General features: G+C 36.1%; 2 protein-coding genes across 2 annotated transcripts; both read right to left on the bottom strand.

Annotated features, from left to right (window-relative positions):
* Positions 1-1,154: 1,154 nt before the first annotated feature.
* Positions 1,155-3,959, bottom strand: LOC127812252 (stemmadenine O-acetyltransferase-like). Its single transcript, XM_052352639.1, has 3 exons — positions 3,795-3,959; positions 2,019-2,776; positions 1,155-1,904 (listed from the first exon to the last, which is right to left on the bottom strand). Coding segments are annotated over exons 1-3 (1,398 nt in total). The 5' UTR covers positions 3,797-3,959; the 3' UTR covers positions 1,155-1,266.
* An 8,056-nt stretch (positions 3,960-12,015) lies between these two features.
* LOC127812342 (stemmadenine O-acetyltransferase-like) lies at positions 12,016-14,963 on the bottom strand. Its single transcript, XM_052352779.1, has 2 exons — positions 14,794-14,963; positions 12,016-13,545 (listed from the first exon to the last, which is right to left on the bottom strand). The coding sequence occupies exon 2, from the start codon at positions 13,508-13,510 to the stop codon at positions 12,173-12,175; it is 1,338 nt and encodes a 445-aa protein (XP_052208739.1). The 5' UTR covers positions 13,511-13,545; positions 14,794-14,963; the 3' UTR covers positions 12,016-12,172.
* Positions 14,964-19,354: the final 4,391 nt, after the last annotated feature.

Raw genomic sequence — 19,354 nt, 5'->3', positions numbered from 1 at the left:
TGATGATTCAATTGTGTGTGTATATATATAGTAATTGATAGAGACATATATATAGGTCAGGCATACTCAAACATAAGTAAGTCACGTAACAAATAGTGGGTGTTAAATCATTTATTTTATTTGCCTGCGTTGCTCCCTCCCTCTGCAGATGATTGCAAGGTATTATAAGAAATTAAAAAAATAATAAAATTGATAAAAGAGTATAATTAAATAAAACAATATTTTATGATATCCACCAAACATCATCTCATCTTGTATGATTAGTATATATATATATATATATAAGAAGAAGAAGAACACGTACGGTGGGAGTGCGAGTGGGCCGATTTTGGATTTGTCTATATAACAAACGACAACCCGTCATTATAATGATAAAATAAAGGGCCATGTGATCCCATTCCACTCCACTCCACTCCACACTTGCCTACTTTATTCAGCCTTCAAAATTATTGCATGGCCATGTGATCCCACCCCCACCCCCCCCAAGAAAAATGAATTTTCATTTTAGATTTTTATTCTATTTCAGACATTTTCTTTATCCAAAATATCAGTCCCATCCCATGGAAATGATATTGTCTCCCAACCAAAGCACAGCCCCCCCTTATTCTTCTCCCTTTATAAACAATGAAAATTAAAATAAAAACAAAAATAGAGAAAGAGAGACGTGAGATCAATCTGAGACCTCCCCGGAGTGGAGCAGCAGATCTTGAAAGCTTTACCGAATTCATACTACTGCTTGCTTGCTTGCTTGCTTTCCCAGTGATATCTCGTTCAGTGATTGGGCATGCACGCTTTTACTTTACTATTCTACCCCCCCCCCCCCTTCTTTCTTTCAATTTGATACATACATTACACTTATGTGGTAGGGAAACAATTTAGAGTGCCTCTCCATTTTTAAAATCTGTTTTTGGATCTTATTTATGTTTATTTTTTTTAAAAAAAATATTTATTTTATTTCATATTAGAAACGTTTTTTTTATTATGCGGGTGGGGGTGGTGTGGCAAGGTATATATTTTATATATATTTAAACAAAATTAAAAATGACGAAATGGTTTTCAAATAAATAATGCAAGCAACCGAAGAAAAAGGTGAATTTTAGGAATCATTTGGACATATGTCAGTAGTCCCTTCAACAACTACTACTACTACTAGTAATACATAGTAATAGTGTTACGACACCGGCCAGCCAAATCCCAAAACCTTAAAAACTTTTATCATTAAAACACCAATCTATATAATATAATATAATATAATATATATAATATTTACTTCGATGCCGGAGGATCAACCGGCAACAAAACCCCCGGATTCGGCGATGCGTAGCTCAGAAACTCCGGGTCCGCTTCCAGAACCGCCATCTCCGCTTCGTCCAAATGCAACCACGCCTCCACTCCGTCGCCGCCGGCCGTTTCCGCCAGGAACAGTCCATTGACTAGCACCGATCCCGGGTAGCCCCACGCGTGGCAAACCCAGACCGGCTTTCCCCACCCGAAATCCAGCTCCGTGAACCGGAAGCACGTCAAGCTACTTGCCATGAAGACCTCCGGTTTTTCTCTCGCCTGAAACCCGTCTCTCTCTTCCATCTCCCTCAGAACCTGCTGCACCCCTTCCTCGCCTTGCAGGCTTCGGACGAAATCGACGTTGACCCTCTTGATCGCTTCCGCGAGCCGACCCACCACCGCTTTTAGCGCCGTTCCGTCTTCCTCCTGCGCCTGGGTTGCCTCCTGATACGCCATTGTCAGCCAGAAGATGTTCCCGGTTGCGTGTTCCGACACCGGCGGCACGGTTCGCGTCCGCATGTTTACAGCGAACGCCAGCATGGACGCCTGCTGGGAGCCCTTGACGGCCTTGGAGGCGGCCATGGCGGATTTCCATATCAAACCCGTTACCACTTGGGAACTCCCTGTTTGTTCGATTGGATAATTAAAATTCATATTCTATACCACTATCATCTATCAAACGTGTGTAATATTCAATTATTCATGTGGAATCATCATATATATTTATGTTATAGTACCTGGATTCGGCGCCAATTCGGTGGCGGCTTTGGCTTTGAGGGCCTTTATCGCCGGCCGGTCGAACACGAATCTCCTCAAGACGCTTTTCCCTTCCTTCAACCAACTCTCTTTTAGATACCCCATGCTACGCGGCAATTGCTCCGATCTCGTCGGGAAAAGCGCTGGCCCGGCGGCGAGATCAGGAAATATGGCTTTCTCTTTACAGCCACTGCACAGCGCCGCCCAGCATTTTAGGAACGAAGCCAGCGTACTCGCGTCAATGGCCTTATGAGACATGGACACCCCAATGGCGATTCCTCCGGCCGCAAATACGTTGACTTGAACGGCGAGTTGAACCAGGGTATTCTCCGGCTCGGCGACAAAGTCCTGGAACGGGATGAACCGGTGCAGGACCTCGAGCTCCCGGCGCTTCAGATACTCCGATAAATGACAGTTCACTTGAGTTTCTACATAGAGAATTCCATCGTCGTTACAGTGGATGGACGTGTGATCTTTGAGGCGGCCGGCGAGGTGGTAGAAGCGGGAGAGGGTGTCGGAAAGTGAAGACTTGAGGCGGGCCAATGCATCCTTGATGTTGTCTTCGCCGTCTGCGATGGGGTAGTGGAAGACCACCGGGACGTAGGCGGAAGGAAGGATCTGGTCCAGAAATGAAATCTTGAAGATTTTCAGGTCAGCCGGCGTCGGAGTAGATGGCTTCACGAATTCTCTTGAAACCACCGTAACTTCTAGCTCACCGCTCCCATTGGTAAGCACCGTCCTGTCACAATCATAATAATAATAATAATTACAAAAAAAAAAATGATTATGTATGACACTCCAAGATTGTGAAGTATTTAATTCTTCAATTTTTATTAGATTATTTGTAGTTATGTAATTTTTTTAATAAATTTAATATTTTTATCTAAAATATTTTTTAAATCTTACTTCTTTTAGTTTACATGTTGATTAAGAATCGCTGCTAAAAAAACTAACCGGTGACTTTGGGATTGCGACATCATTCACCCTCTCAATGTTGTTGGGCTTAAAAATAACAACAATTTGGATGTTTAAATGGTTAGGGGTTAAGTAAATAAACGAGTGGTGGCATTGCTAGTGCTAGCCAATAGCATGGGAAAAGATGTGGCTGAGACATCTCTCCCATCTCAAAGTGGCCGCGGGAGGGGGGGGGGGGGGGGGGGGGGGTGCAATGCCCATTTTCTCCATGATTTGTTTGGCAGCTAAACGGAAATCTAAATGTTATTAATCATGACAGCTTTGGGTGTATATGTTACACAAATCTATATAATAATAATATATATATAATAACAACAAAATTATAGGATTCTTCAGATTCAGCTGCTTATTCTTAGAATTTCTCTAAGTTGGTGCTTCTCTTTAGTTTAAAAAATCTCTCAGATCTTTTATGCCTTATTCTTGAGACCATCAAATATTATATTCTTTTATCAAAGTTTCAGTCAGTTCTCAAAAAACGTGGCCAACTTTGAAACTACGAAGAACCCACAAAAATGGCCATCTTTTTTTTTTCTCACAAAAATTTATATGATAAGGGCCAATGCTGTACGCGTCGTCGAAAAGCGATGAAAAAGGAGCTTCATTTTACAGCTGGCCGGCGATGGGTTCCAGCCGGCAACATCGAAAACGGCGATGGCATTTTGCTTTCTAATTAAACAAAAACAGAAGCTTTAAACCAGTACATACAAGAGCCAGACCCAACATTTTCCCAGCAACCAAACATCCCCCTGAAACTAAAGAGAATGAGAAGGAGAAAGGCTTACATGATGATGCGGGCGGGGCGGAGACGAGACGCTTGCTTCACTTGGGTTGAGAGAGAGGAGGGGGGGTGGAGAGGAGGCCTGCCTTGATGATGGATGGGTCTGCTCTTGCTCTTGGGCTTGGGGAAGAGTGTCGTATTTAAAGAAGAAGCAGGTCCATTGATTGATGATAATATATACGTCACTAGAAAACGTTCAAAAAAACACTTTAAAACATTTTGATAAATAAATCTATTTATTTGCTCATCAGGTCAGGTCAGAGCCACGAGGAACCATGAGTTCCTCCTCAACCCCAACCCCGCCCCCACCTCCACCTCCTGTCTTGTCCTTTCTTTCTTTCTTTCTTTCTTTCTGATCACAAAATTGTTGAATCCGTACTTTGTGCCCAATATAGCACTGAACTTTCACACTCCCTTCAATCAAATATCAAATGCGCTCGCTCAATAACACATTCATTTTGGTATATAAATTCATAATCCTTTCAATCAATTCATCATATAAGGGTGGTCCAAATTTAATCCTAAATTTTAACTTAACTAATTTATTAACTACTTTTATACGATAAACAACTAACTACTCCACCCACCCACCACAGGTCATCTTCTCTCTTTATATTATCTCAACCCCACTCGTCCCCCGGTTCACTCCAATCCCAGATGAATCCTTCCGAACCATAAAAAGGGTTTCCATTTTTAAGTCCAAGCCTGGGGTGAAATGTGTGAGGAAAGGCATCTTGTCTTTGTTGTGGAAAGGTTTCGTGTTCAGCCCAATCGTGACCACTAATGAAAGACTAAAGAGGCATTAAAATATTAGATGATGATCTATGGGGTCATGTGATGCCATATTGATATTGGCATGCCCCCCAATGCGTTCTCACGTCGGTTACAGGGCCCAAAGAGAAAAACAAAAACAAAAAAGTGAAAACAAAATGGCTAAATTATTAGAGAGGATGCCCCCCCGCCCCCAATAAGAGGGATCATTTATACATTTATTTATACATATACATGTATGGTAACGGACGTGGTCCACGTGACGAGTGGGAAACTTGTATCGACGAACTCGTGATCCATGGGATGCGCGCCGCCCCCCCCCCCCCCCCCCCCCCAACCGACCCGACCCGACCCGACCCAACCCCTTGGTCCAATTGGCTGGATCCAATTATTTCCTATTAGGTTTTAAGTTTGAGAAATTCTATCTGCACCTAAGTGAATTATTCTTCCCAGTCGGTATTTATATTTTCTCAATTACCTTTTATTAAAAAATCTTTATTACTTTTATTTAACTATTTTTTTTCAATCACTTTTTCTTTTGACAGGAACCCTCGAGAAATTTGGGTTCTCCGACTGCTGACAGGAACTCTCGGGTTGAGTCACTTGATTACGATTATTGAAAAACTAAAATTGTGAAGAGATTGATGTGATTAAGACGTACTTGATTTTACAGTCCAAATTTGTTTTTCTTCGCAAAATAATGGCCGACGTTTATTAAGATTTATTTAAGAAACATGAGAAATGGTGTGACTAGGAGGACATATTTGAAAATTTATGAGCTATAGAGAGTAATTCTTATGATTATAAAAAGTAAAAACAAAATTTTAATTGATCGAACTACAAAGAATAATTTATCGGACTGTAGATAGATTTTCCCTTTCCGTTTTGGGTGGGTGGACACGTTCCTTTTAAGTTGTGGCCACGTGGGATCCTAGCTATTAATTAATTAATGCTACGAGTGATCTTATTCATAACATTAATAATATTAGGGATATGTATTAAATATAAAGGATCATAAATAATTCAAAATACCTATTATTTGCCTAGATAGATAGATAATAGAATAAATAATCAGAAAATATGATTTAAATACTCATATTTAATATTTATGATTTATATTATCTTAATATTAATTTGGATAGTGAGGCAGTGGTGGGTTGGCGTTAGGTTAGGCGACTACTTGCCAGTAACTTTCTAGCACTGTTGTTCTGTCACACGCTTACAATTATAATTAATTATTGGTAAACTTATATAGAAAAATATTCCCTTACTAACCTCAAGTTCGTTCGACACGGACGGACATGTAGCTGGTGAGTCCTCCCTCCCTCCCCTCTAATTTTACTCAGCATTAAAGAAACGTTATCTTATCCGACACGCAAACATAACAATTTTGAAGTTATATATATATAATTAGCATATATTAGCATAGGGACTCACACTCGCCGTCTCATTCACGTGATTTGTCAGTCTGTGATTGTCGTTCCCATGCAGCCTGACATCCCTGAAGAAGAAAGAAAGAAGGAAGGCCCCCCCCAACGATTATTCTTCCAAAATTGGAGGAGCTCAACCTTAATTAAATATTTATTTTTTTCTTTTATATTTATTGAATGTCATATGTTATACATAATTAAATTCAGGATGCATCACCTTAACAAAAGGTGTGACATTAGGGTCACTTTTTCATACTCTCCATGTCATGTAAACGAGTAGAGTGCAAAATATTCTGGATTCATTAGGATCTAGTCTCCATTCGTCTCATTTAGAATAACAAAGTTTATTTGGATCAAATCAAGTTTAAAGAATTTTCAATTAAATTTCATTCAAAATTAGAATAGAAATGATACTTAACATCTTATCTTATCATTTTTTTTTATATATATGTATAAAAAAATATTATCTATTCTAAATATGTGAATATATTAAGTTACTTGGGTGTGAAAATGAAGTGAAAGCCCTTATTTCACTAGGGTACAAGAATAGACAATTAAAGGGCAAGGCTATCGAGGCTTAGGATGCGCACGCCCTACTCTTGCCCCATCTAATTGCCAACCCTACTAGGACATTTTAGTTATGTCATTCCACCACCAAATGACATAAAGGGAGTTAAGATGTCAATTAATTATTTTAACATCACGAATATTACTTGTGTGATGATGGTTGGAGACCAATCATCTGTTTTGATATGAGCATTTATAAAAAGAGATGAGTTAGATTTCTCAATTTAAGACGGAATATTTGTAGAGTTCTAGTTCATATACAAATTAGATAAGACAGAATATTTAATGTTATTTTTGAGATTTTGATATTGAACGATTATAAAATTTTGAAGTATTAAACCCAAGGCTTAAGGAAATGTTGCAATACTAGATCTAACAAAGGAGCCAACTATGAGGGAGGGGGAGCCCACCACCAACACCAACACCAACACCAATTTAGCCACCCCAAATTAATCTTTTCGTGTAATTTGGGTAATTAATTAAAGAAAAGAAAAACGAAATCCATTGCATTATTGGAGGGGGAAAATTAAGTGATCCAGATGAGGCCACGGATCCATCAAATACAATGTGTTATATATTTTTTAATATTATCTAAAATATCAATACATAAATGTCTAAGATATAACTAATTATATATGAATGTGATACGAATTTTATTAATAATAATTAATATCATATCTCACTGACATATCATCATCATATTATTATTATTATCATATCAGTGCGATATGATATTAATTATTATTATTATTATTATTATTATTTTCATATATAGTTGCAAGCCGAGCGTGATTAAATATTAATTGTGGGGTGCAAGCTAAGCTAGGCTGGCGTTGACAATACTCACTCAATAAGGAAGGGTGTGGAAGGTGAACAGTGACAGACCAGACCAGACCAGACCACTCCACTGAAACCTAGCTCATTAATTTGGGCAAAACAAAACACCAAATTTTCCATTCCATGGCTTCACATCCAATCTAGATTTCTGGAATAAACTTTTGCTTCTCATTTTTGTCAACTACCCTACCTACTACGTACGTACGATTGTGGCTGTGGGGTCAATAATTCATTCATTCATTCATTAATTAATGTACAATATAATATAATATAATAGTGGGCAATGGACCCATCATTAATTGGTAATTAATATGTATATATATGTGTGTGTGTTTTGTTATTAATTAATTTTCTTTGGCTTTAGGTGGCGGGCAAGGCAATGAAAATCTATCCATCCATCCATCCATCCCTGCAACTGCTTACTTCTCTTCTTGTCTTCTTTTAATTCCTCTTTTTCTCCATATATCTCTTGAAGATGGAGATGGGAGGCAGGTATGTAGATGCAGCAGCTGCATGAGCGGTGATGGATCATCGCAGCAGCAGCAGCAACGAGAGCAAAGACGGAAGATGATTGATCGAGCAGGAGCATGGCCCGCCCGTCGATCATGTGGTGTCGACCGCCTTAATTGCATTTCGTATAATCATTCCAAGTTGACTTCGTTTTCATTCTCGCATCATGTTCCTTTCTATCGTGCATCATGTGTTCATCCCTCAATCTTCTCTATATATATCTACTTAATAATTAAAATTAAATTAAATACTCTGAATTAGAGTAGCCTAACTAAAATTATCAATCCACAACACCCCACCCCCCCCCCCCCCAAAAAAAAAAAAAAAAAAAAAAAAAAAACCCAATTGTAAACATGCTTCATAAGCTTGGCCTTTTTGGTCGATTTAAAAATTTTACTAATCAACTAGATATGAATCGTTTAATCATTTTAAATACAATCTCTAAGTAAGTGAATTTTTATTTTTATAATCGTCGATATTATATTTATTGTGATTTAAAAAGAATTTGATATTAGTTTTTTTTTTTTTTTTCTAAAACAAATTTCTATTGGTTAGAAGTGTGAACAAACATTAATAATGTGTTGTCACGATCATGCCATGCCATGCCACCAAAGAAACAGTTTTAAGCAACAAATGTAATCCATCCTTTGGTATGTGTGGCATATATATATATATATATTTATTCCTTCATGCATGTGGTATAGTTAATTAGTAGGGCCAATTAGTGTATCCGTCCCACTTAATTATATTATTATTAATACACGTACATGCCCACCTTCACTTCACGTGGTAATTAATTAAGTAATTAATCAAGTTAATGATCTCTCACTTGATTTCATATGTACAATTAATTAAGGCGTGCTTATGTAGGCAATTAGTATCACCTCAGCCTCATCATGCACAATTAAAAGTAATGATGGTCTTGCTTTAGAACACCCCCCCCCCAAATAAATATAAATATATATATAGTAACTAGTAAGAGAATCGATATAATATAATTGAGCAATCCCTTTAGAGAACATATGCAAAAAATGACATCTCCAATCAAGCAAACAAACAAATACATACGGTTGAATTAAACATCGCTAATTTGAAAAAAAAAAAAAAAAAAAAAAAGAAGGGAAGAAAACAAAGTTATAATATATAATAGCATCGATCCACAAAGCTTTAATCATGCTAATGTCAAATCAAATAAAGCCACTTTGCAGGCCACTGGGCCGACCCTCGTGGCTCAAGGGTGAAATTTATGCTCCTAATCAGTTGTACATAGACTGATTCTTTAGGTGCACGGTTTCTCGTGATTTATTTTTTTTTTTTTTTTGTCAAAAATTAAGGGAGTTGAGTAGTGAGAGTGTGCGTGATTATTTGTTATCTAAAAAAATAAAATAAAAAATAAAGCCACTTTGCCATCAAATTAAAGCAAAACGCTCGCCCATTAATATATATATATATATATATATCAGAAATACTAATTAGGAGTAATACTTCTTATATTAATATATTATAGGATTAATCCTAAAAATAATTAAATTTAAATTGATTCAATTGGATATAATTTTATTTAGAGATTGTTTGACTTACCCTTTTTTATTATAGCTTTTAAATCTGTCTACTTAAAAGTTGTATAAAGATTTAAACCTTGATAGCTTTCAAATTGATAGAGTGTTTAGATAAATGTGTTTTAAGTTGTCATTTATATAGTTATGTGTTTTGTTTGAAAAAATTGATAATTATCAAAATTTAATAAAAAGATTAAAATAGATATGTTACTGAATAATATAAATAAAATTTATAAAAATATAATTTTTTAATAAAAATAAATTATAAATTGATATCTAACTAATAAAAATTTTATTTAATAAATTATATATAATTATTAAAATATATATATTAATATAATATTTTATATTAAAATTTAATTTTAATTCTTAAAAATGTTATATATATAGAATCTCATCCAATTAAGTGCAAGCAGCAAACAGATGTACAATTCAAGAAGAAAAAACACACTATTGCTTAAGAACCCGAAAATAAAAAAATAAAAGAAAATAGAAACATACAATTCCAAATATGCAAATTCGAACATAGAAACCGTGTAGTAAATGACGAGGACAAAGTTTTTTTGTAACCAATTCGGAATAAAAAAAACAGGACCTTGGACGGTCAATTGGTGGAAGTGGGCAGTGTGAAAGATTCAAATGCAAAATTGGGTGTATCACTATGGGCGGATCTATGCGTGAGCTGCCCTGGGCTGAAGCTCGGGACAGCCTACAACAAAAATTAAATTTGTAGAGTAATTTTTTTGATTATTTAGTATTAGCCCAGCCCAAACGCAGTCCAACCCACCCCAAGCCACTTACCTGCAAACCTTTCTCTTCTCCTTTCTCTCTTGACCTCGCTCTCACTTGCGGCTCACTGTCGCTACCTCTCGCTCTCTGCCTCCTCTTCTCTTGCTCGTCTCTTCGCACTTGCCCTCGCTCTCAACCTCTCTCTTGCTCTCGTTCGCCCTCGCTGGCTCTCTTGCTCTCGCTCAAATTCGTTGGCTCTATCTTGCTCTCGCTTGAGCTCTGCCCTTCTTGCTCTCGTTCACCCTCACTGCCTCTCGCCCTCATTCTCTGCCTCTCTTGCTCTCGCTTGCCCTCCGACTCTCACTGCCTTTCTCTTGCTCTCGCTGGCCCTTGCTTTCTGCTTGACTGCTTCTCTTAGTCTCTCTTACTCTCGCTCGCCCTCACCCCCATGCTCGCCCTACAAGTTGGCCTCGCCCTCTTGCTCGCTACCCTAGCCCCTGCCTCTGATTCAGGTCTTCATTTTACCCTCCCCCCCAAACATCCAGATTTGCTTCATTCGTGCCCAAGTATGTTTTCCCTTCTTTGATTCTCTCAATTGATAGCTAAATCTCGATAGTTTTTCTATTTTTCGCCCATATTTTTTTTTACTTGTTTATGCTTGATTTGTTGTTGAAATTGCTTTCTTTTTTTAGCAAGTTTTAAGTAAGTGATTTTCTACTAACTTTGTGTTTGTTTGCCTATTTGACTACTGTATTTAGTTAGGAACTTAGGAATTGGTGTGCTAGGAAGTCTAAAATTTGTTATTGTGAATATGTTATTGAATATTTGAATCGACCATAATAGATGTAGATTCTATTGTAAATGAATTTTTTGTTTCAAAATCTCGTTGGGCACAAGTTTAATAAAAATTTATTGTACTGACTTTTTGGTTACATAAAAATTTTATTACATGAACTTTTTAAATTTCAGCCCCCTAACCTAAATTCCCTAGATCCACCCCTGCGTTGGACAAATTGATTGGTGAAAGTGGGCTTGTGATGGAGGCGACGACGACGAAAATGGGGCTAGAGAAGGCGCCCGCCATGGAAGAGATGGAGGCTATGGCGACAGAGAAAGCTAGAGGGAGGCGGCAACATAGAGAAGGTAGAAGGATGAATGAAGGGGATAAGGTTGGAAATTTTAAAATTCTTGGAAGGCAAAATCATAAAATAACTAATTAACGAAATAAGTTGATAACACAACGTTGTTAAAACAATATTTAAGTTTGGTAGCGTTTAAACTTTTTAATTCTTAACAAATGTGTAACTAAATAAACTATTAAACTATACAACATTTTTAAGTTGAATAAGCAGCTTATAAGAGGTCAAACCGTTGTCCCAAACACCTCCTTAATACAAAAAATTAATTGTCATATAATAATAATATTTATAAAATTTACATATACACATAACTAAAAAAAAAATTATAACTTGCACATAATCTGATTATTTTTTTTTCTTTTTCTTTTTTTTATACAAGTTATACTTTTTTTTTTTTCTTATGTATATATATAGATTTCACAAATATTATTATTGCATGATATGTAATATGTCATGTCACCATAAATACATTTCCTCTAAACTAATTTTACACAAAATTACACCCAATTAAATCAATTTTATAAAATTAATTTTCAAAATTAAAAGGATTTATACGTTGGTACATTTGGTTTCCAGCATTTTGGGCCGCCTCCTCCTCCTCCTCCTCCTTCCACAATTTGTTTAATTTGTGTTTGTGCTGGCTTTATTTTATGTTACAAACAAACAATGTTTAAAACATCATATCAGAAACAACAATTAAATTAATCTGAGGCCAATCAATTAATCCCAAACGAGTCGTGGCCACTGCCCACTGGCCAGTAATCTTGGCATTGGGAGGATACATCATACATGCAAGACAAGAAGACATCACACGATCATCATTGATCAAAGCTGAATTCATCAAAGAGGAATTCCGGGATTCAGCTTGGCGAAACTAAGCAGCTCAGGGTCATGCTCGAAGACTCTCATTTCGTCCCCCTCCAGGTGCACCCATGCTTCTATTCCCCCGCCCTCATGGCTCTCTCCCAGGAACACTCCGTTCACAAACACTGGGCTCGAGAATCCCCATGAATTGCTCACCCATGTGGGCTTTCCCCATCCAAAGTCCAACTCCGAGAATCTGAAGCTCCTCAGGTCGCTCACCATGTACACTTCTGGCTTCTCTTTCGCGTATAATTCGTCTCTTTCTTCCATTAACTTGCATATCTGGTGAAACCCTTCTTCCCCTCGCATCTTCTGAGCGTACTCACGGTCCAACTTACCCACCGCTTCTCTTACTGATCCCACCATCTCTTCCAGTCCCGCACCATCCCTCTGGGTTGCAGTTGCTAGCCAAAAGATATTCCCCATTGAAAGTTCAGGTGCTGGGGGCACCATTCGAGATCGCATGTTCACTGCATAGGCCAAGATGGTAGCAATTTGGCCGCTTTGGATTCCTTTCACCTTTCTCGAAGCAGCCACTGCGCATTTCCATATAAAAGCGGATACCGCCAAGGAGCTACTGGGGTTGGGCACAGCTCGACTGCTTGCCTTGGCCTTGAGGGCTTTAATGGCGGCATCGTCAAACAGAAATCTTCTTAGAATGCTTTTCCCTTTCTTCACCCAAGTATCTTTGAGAAATGACATGCTGCGCGGCAATTGATCTGATCGTGGAGGGAACAACGACGATGCTACTGTGAGGTCGGGGAATATCGCTTTGCCTTGACTGTCGTCACTCGCAATGGCCGCCCAGCACTTGAGGAAAGTTGCAAGGGTGGAGCCATCCATCATCTTGTGCAACATGGACACACCAATGGCAATTCCATCAGAAGCAAACACATTGACTTGAACAGCGAGTTGGCACAAGCTTGTCTCGGGCTCTGACCCCATTTCTATGAAGAAAACGAACTGGTGGAGCTGCTCAATTTGGGGTTCATTAAGGAACTCAGACATCGAACAGTTCACTCGGGTTTCGATAAATAGGACTCCCTCATCGTTACAGTCGACTGACATGTGATCCTTAAACCGTCCAGCAAGCGGGTAGAATCGAGTTAAAGTATCGGAAAGCGAATTCTTTAAGTGAAGCACCAGTTGGTTTGTGTCACAATTAGGATCAGTTATGGGGTAGTGAAAGATAAATGGGATGTAATCCGAAACAAGGAGCTGGTCCATGAGGCTAATCTTGAATGTTTTCAGATGAGAAGGTGTTGGGGAAGATGGCTTCACCAGTTCACTTGAGATCACTTCCACTTTCATCATTTTTCTCCTTTCTCAAAATAATCTCTATATATGTCCTGTCAAAAATATATATATATATATATATAACAATGAGAATTAGAATTGTAATATAATTAAAAAGTATTAATAATAACCACACACACACACACACAAAAATTCTTTTATACAAAAGAATTATATAATTAATCCTATTTGATAAGTCTTTTTTTTTTTATGATGAGAAATTTGAGGGGTCCACATATCACAGTCAAATTTTCTGTCCTATCTCACCTTCTCCAAAACCCAATATTCACCTTCTCTTCACCAGTCAAAATGCCAAGGGACAGACACAACTATATATACAATTTTGTATAAAAGTAGAATTAAACCCAGAATCTCACAATATTTCAAATTAATTTTCAAATGTGTGAAACGACCAACAGCGCTACCCCGAGGGGTTAAATTCCTATTTGATAAGTTTAATTTTTATAATTTTAAATTTTAATAAGAGTAATTTTGTCTAAATACGATTTTATTTTTACTTCTTTTACTTATTACCATATCTAAAGTTCTACTTATAATTCACAAGAAGAAATTAAAAACTTAACTTTGACCAAACACTAATTAAGAAGAATTCGTCAAAATCACTTTTTTTTTTTATTATAAAGCGTCCTGTCTTTGCATCTCACCACGTAATCTATCACATGAGTACTGTTTAGACACTGCATTATAACACCTTTGTATAATATTCGAGTGTATTGATATATTATATATTTTTATATTAATATAACATATCAATCAACATATATAGCTAGGTCACAATAATACCTCAAATCAGCTTGGAAATAACATTTTCAAGTGGATCATAATAAACTATCACCAACTTTAACAATTGGTCGCGATAACATAAAGCTGACATGAATGGATTGAAAGATCTAGAGGTGCTGATGCAAAGCAGTGAAAACAGATATGGAAAGGGAATCTGAGCCAATACAATTAAGGATCCAAACCAGAGATGGAAGTGATGATTTTTATCGCTTCTTACACAATCGCAGCAGCAAGTCAGCAAAGTTCGTTCGGTATTCTAATTAGCAACTAACAGATAACACATGAGAAAATAACAGCAAATGACTCGGAAAGCAAAGCAATCCCACCTCTCTCCCTCATTTTCTTGGCTACACTTTCTCGCCAACCAAACACATCATATCAGGATAAACAGGGGAACCCAGAAAATCCATAAAGCATATATAAACAAAACATGCATGTATGTGTATATATACATATATATATATGTCAAGTTCATGAGAAGGGATGGAAAGACTCACAAATTAGAAGTAGAGAGCTTCAGTACTGGGCTTGGCCGGAACTTTTGCAGGATAAGTATTTATAGAATCTGCAGATCAGTTGATGGGTTATGAACAATTATATGTCTGTGTGTGGGAGAGAGAGAGAGTGCTTAGCAACAATGAAACAAATTTTGATATAAATAAATTAATGAAAGGCTTGATGGGGGGGGGGGGAGGGAAGTCATAAGTAATAATAGAGAGTTCAAAACTTAGCCCAACGTAGTTGGTAGAGATTCTGATATTACGAAGCAATTTTTTATTGAGCCACGTGATGAGAACACGGCCACCATAGGCATAGGCCGCAATATTTATAATATCTGAGTCTTCATCCCCCTCCTGAACTAAATGTCTAAAATCTAAAATCCAAAACCCCATCTTACTTTGAAAAGTTTATTAATCTAATTAAAAGGTAAGAAAAAACAAGACTTTTTGATGGAATATTTCAATCCGAATTATGAATATATTCATCTGTCGAGTTAGTAGGGGTGTCTCAAAATATTTGAATTCAAGTATTGATCCAATCTAATTAATTTTGCCTACTTCGTTAGATTTGCCCTGATTCTAAATGATAAGTATATTATTTATTATATATTAATTAATTGGTTCCACTTTAAAAATTATATCAAGAAATAGAGCCCCTACCCTTATAGCCCGAGGACAGTTCGAATGCTCTCGAAATCAAAGACATCTATTGAATGCACTCTGCTCGGGACAAATTCTGGTATCATCAATTTTAAATCATCATGATTTTTCTAGAATAATTTGTAATTTTTCACTGTAATTTTTCCCATATAATATGATTACATAAGCATGAAAGAAATGTAATTGCTAAGTCAAACAAAAGAAGGTCACATTAGACAAGTGATTATGACAAGACAAGGAGGAATGGATCCATGCATTTACAAAGTCAAAGTCTCCTATATATACATAATATTCCAAGTACTCGTGAGAAAAAAATTCCCATTTGGCACGACACGATTGTGGTCTTTTTTTTTATTTTATAATATGTATATATAAAGATACAAATTTTAAAAAATAAACATATCATTAATTCATCTAATTTATCTTAATTATCAAAAAACATACTAAGAGAGCTACCTATTTTTGCAAGTCGAGCAAACTTCAAAAAAATTTATACAAATTTTAGACAAATTTGATCTTAAAAATAATTATAAGAGACACTTAACTCATGACAAAATTTAATGTAAGTTACTCGGACGGCCATCACCTGTCACCTATAATTATGAAACATGCATTGACATGGGCATGAGGTGGGTATAAGTGTTGAAAATTTGAGCTTGGTCTAAGTCTAAAAGGCTGGCGATCAAATGGTTTGTTGGAAGTGATAAATCAAACAAATAATTTATAATTTAATAACCATCGCCGCCAATGCTACGCCATCGTTAAGGAAATGTGAATAACCTATTAATTAGGATAAATGTACGTACGTAGTCAATAAGGAGATGATGAGTTTGGTACGTACCTACGTAATGGCAATTCATTAATTAAGTTGCCGTCCCTTAACTTGTAAGTTGGTCTTGAACAAAAATTCATTTTGGTCACACTCTCTACTTTCTTTGCTTTAACCCAACTAACCTGTTTAATTACACCATTGATAATTAAGACCCTCTCTAGCTAGTATAGATGACCTGTTCTTCAATTAAGTCCACCATTAATTAGATGGTTGTTGGTTCAGAAATCCACGCTAGAAAGCTATTCAAATGCACATTATAATTTGACCCTTAAACAATTATTTCTCACTAAAGGTTAAATTAATTATTTATAATGTTTAATCATTTTGACCTAATCAAAACAATATTTTCACTTATGAGTCTGTCGTATTTTGATTTTAAGAAAATTTAATTATGAATCTAATTCGATTTGACCTGTTTAATCATATCTTTATTTATTTAAATTAACTCATGAATTATGATCTGATTATATTATTTTTTTATAATATATTTATATAAAATAGAGTATTTATTATGTATCATTGTATATTAATTAGTTGAGTCGACCTCAACTATCGAGATTGGCTTGATTATTGCAGATTATTCCAATGTCTTTGATAATTTCATTTTAATTTGTATCAATTTAATATTTGATGAGAATGTCGACTATGGTTGAATTGGTTTAATTTTTGGATAATTTTAATGTTTGGGTGAGAATGATTCAATATTGATAAATTAGTTTGACTTTTAGTTGGATGATGTAGCTAACAATAAAACATTGTTTAATGTTTAGTTGGAGATAATTATTTTGTGGTCAAATGTATTGTGTGCCGTTAGATTTATGTTTTTGTTGATGTGGCCACCATCCAACGGTGGACCTAAGGGGGGCTCGAGACATGAGCGGACTTAGAGGGGAGCAACTCTCGATTTCTGGGCCCGCTTTACCCATTGCGTTGGCTCAACCCGGGAATGGGCCTGCTAAACCTTTCATTTTTAGGGTATGAAAAGGATAGGGCCATGGAATAAGGTACGTCTAGTCCATCATCATCATCATCATCATTTTTAGAGACGGATTTTGTCCGTGACAACACACCACAAGTTTGGCTTTGGCTTTGTTGGTTTCTTACCCAAATTAAGTCACAACCAAAGCACAAAATCAAAAAAAATAAAATAAAAATTTAAATAACACAAGAACACGAGATGAACGTGTTCTGATTCAAAAAATATTCTATTCACGGTAGAGGCTCCGTCTCTAGTCAATCTACTCAATACTATTCGATTACAACAATTTACATCAATTTATAACAAGAACATAAGAAATACAGTATTGCAAATAAAAATTAAAAACTGAAATAAAAGTACAGATCATTCAACAACCAAGAACTACCTATACAAACAATCTCTTTATCTCAATCTCTCACGTCTCAAACATATTTACAGTAGAGATTATGCAATACAAATAGATCTTACCAAAATAAGTTAATCGATCAAAGAGAATGATTCACGAGAGTGTGTCACTCTTCTTGCGCTGAAAATAGGGTTTCAAAAAGAAGAAAATAAGCAATCTATCGATTAGGGCATCAAAGAACCCTTATATAGCAGTGAGGAACCAAGCTAGACCAAAGCAAAACACGCATGGGCCACATGGATTTGGGCTCGGCTCGTAACATATCTTGGCCCATATTATAAAACAACAAATTATATATACACATTTAAATTTCATTTAAATGTAAGTAATATGAAAAACCCAATTTGCATATATGAAAAATGCAAACAGAATGCACATGACAAATATAAATGATAAAAATCAATCCAATACATTTTGAATCACCTTATTTAACACTTTGGCTTAGGTTTTTGTTTAGACATCTTATATAGTGAGTTATGCCATACTTTATTGTTATTATTAGGACATTTCTTCTTTAAATTGTTATTATTAGGACATTTCTTCTTTAAACTCATTGTCAATCGATTTAAGATCATGCACCAAAACAAAAAAGGAAGAAGAAGTGGATGTGAAGATTCTATCAACAATGAGAAGAAAGTCACCAACAAAGTCAAAAAGAGAAGAAAAATTTAAGTATTCCATAATTGGTAAGTTGTTGATTATTTTTTTCTTTTATCTCACTAAGTTTCAAACCTAAAACTCATCAAAGATGGGTTCTGATGAGGTTCATGTGTCTAACGCAGAGGAACAAGCATTTGCATATTTGAAACGTTATGACGGTCGATGTTCAAAGAAATAGGTATAACTTTCTTATACGGTGTACGTTTTGGGCTCATGACCCCATTTCGGAAAGCTCGTGACAAAACACATCTAACTCGCCACTTTTCTGTGACCTATGATGGATTTTGACCATTTCAGATTGTTTATTGTGTCAAAATTACAATTTTGTGTTTTTTAGTTTATTATTTTATTCTATTTTATAAGCCCAGCCGGTTAAGGGACTGTCGTCCTAGTTGGTTTTCTGTTTTCGCTTATTTAAGACATTTATTCATATTGTAGGGTTTTGGGTTGCTTGTGAAATAAGAAAGACGTTTGTTTTCTTAGTACAATCCGTATTCGAGTACGTGTGTTCTAGGTGAGCCTACATCAGGTTCCAATGAACCCAAAGACATCATCCTAGAGGAACTCGTTAGTAATTAAGGGTGTACAATCGATTATAACCAAATGGAACAAATCGAAAATCACTAACCAAATCGAACCGAGACATATAACCAAGCCAAACCAACTGAGTCATCTAAACTAATCAAAATAATCGAAACTGAGCTAATTGGATTTTGAACCGCTGTAATTGAATCAAAAACTAAACCGAAATTCTTGCCAAAAAAAAAAATTTGAACCAAACCTAATAAAAAAGGGTTGGGTTATTGGTTCAATTTGTTTTTTTAATTCATAATACCAAAAAAATCAAACTGAATAATCAAAATTTTTGGGGGAAATAACCAAACTAAACCAAAGCTAATAATCGAACCGAAGTAAACAACCAAAAATCTTGAGAGAAATAACTAAACCAAACCGCTATCGATAAAAAATCAAATTGAATTGACGACCGAACTTGTCAGTTCAATTCGGTTTACCCAAACTC

This window comes from Diospyros lotus, chromosome 10 (assembly GCF_014633365.1).
Source record: "Diospyros lotus cultivar Yz01 chromosome 10, ASM1463336v1, whole genome shotgun sequence".
Taxonomy (NCBI): Eukaryota; Viridiplantae; Streptophyta; class Magnoliopsida; order Ericales; family Ebenaceae; genus Diospyros; species Diospyros lotus.
Note: the sequence above shows the minus strand (reverse complement) of the source record. Positions and strands in the feature narration are given on the sequence as shown.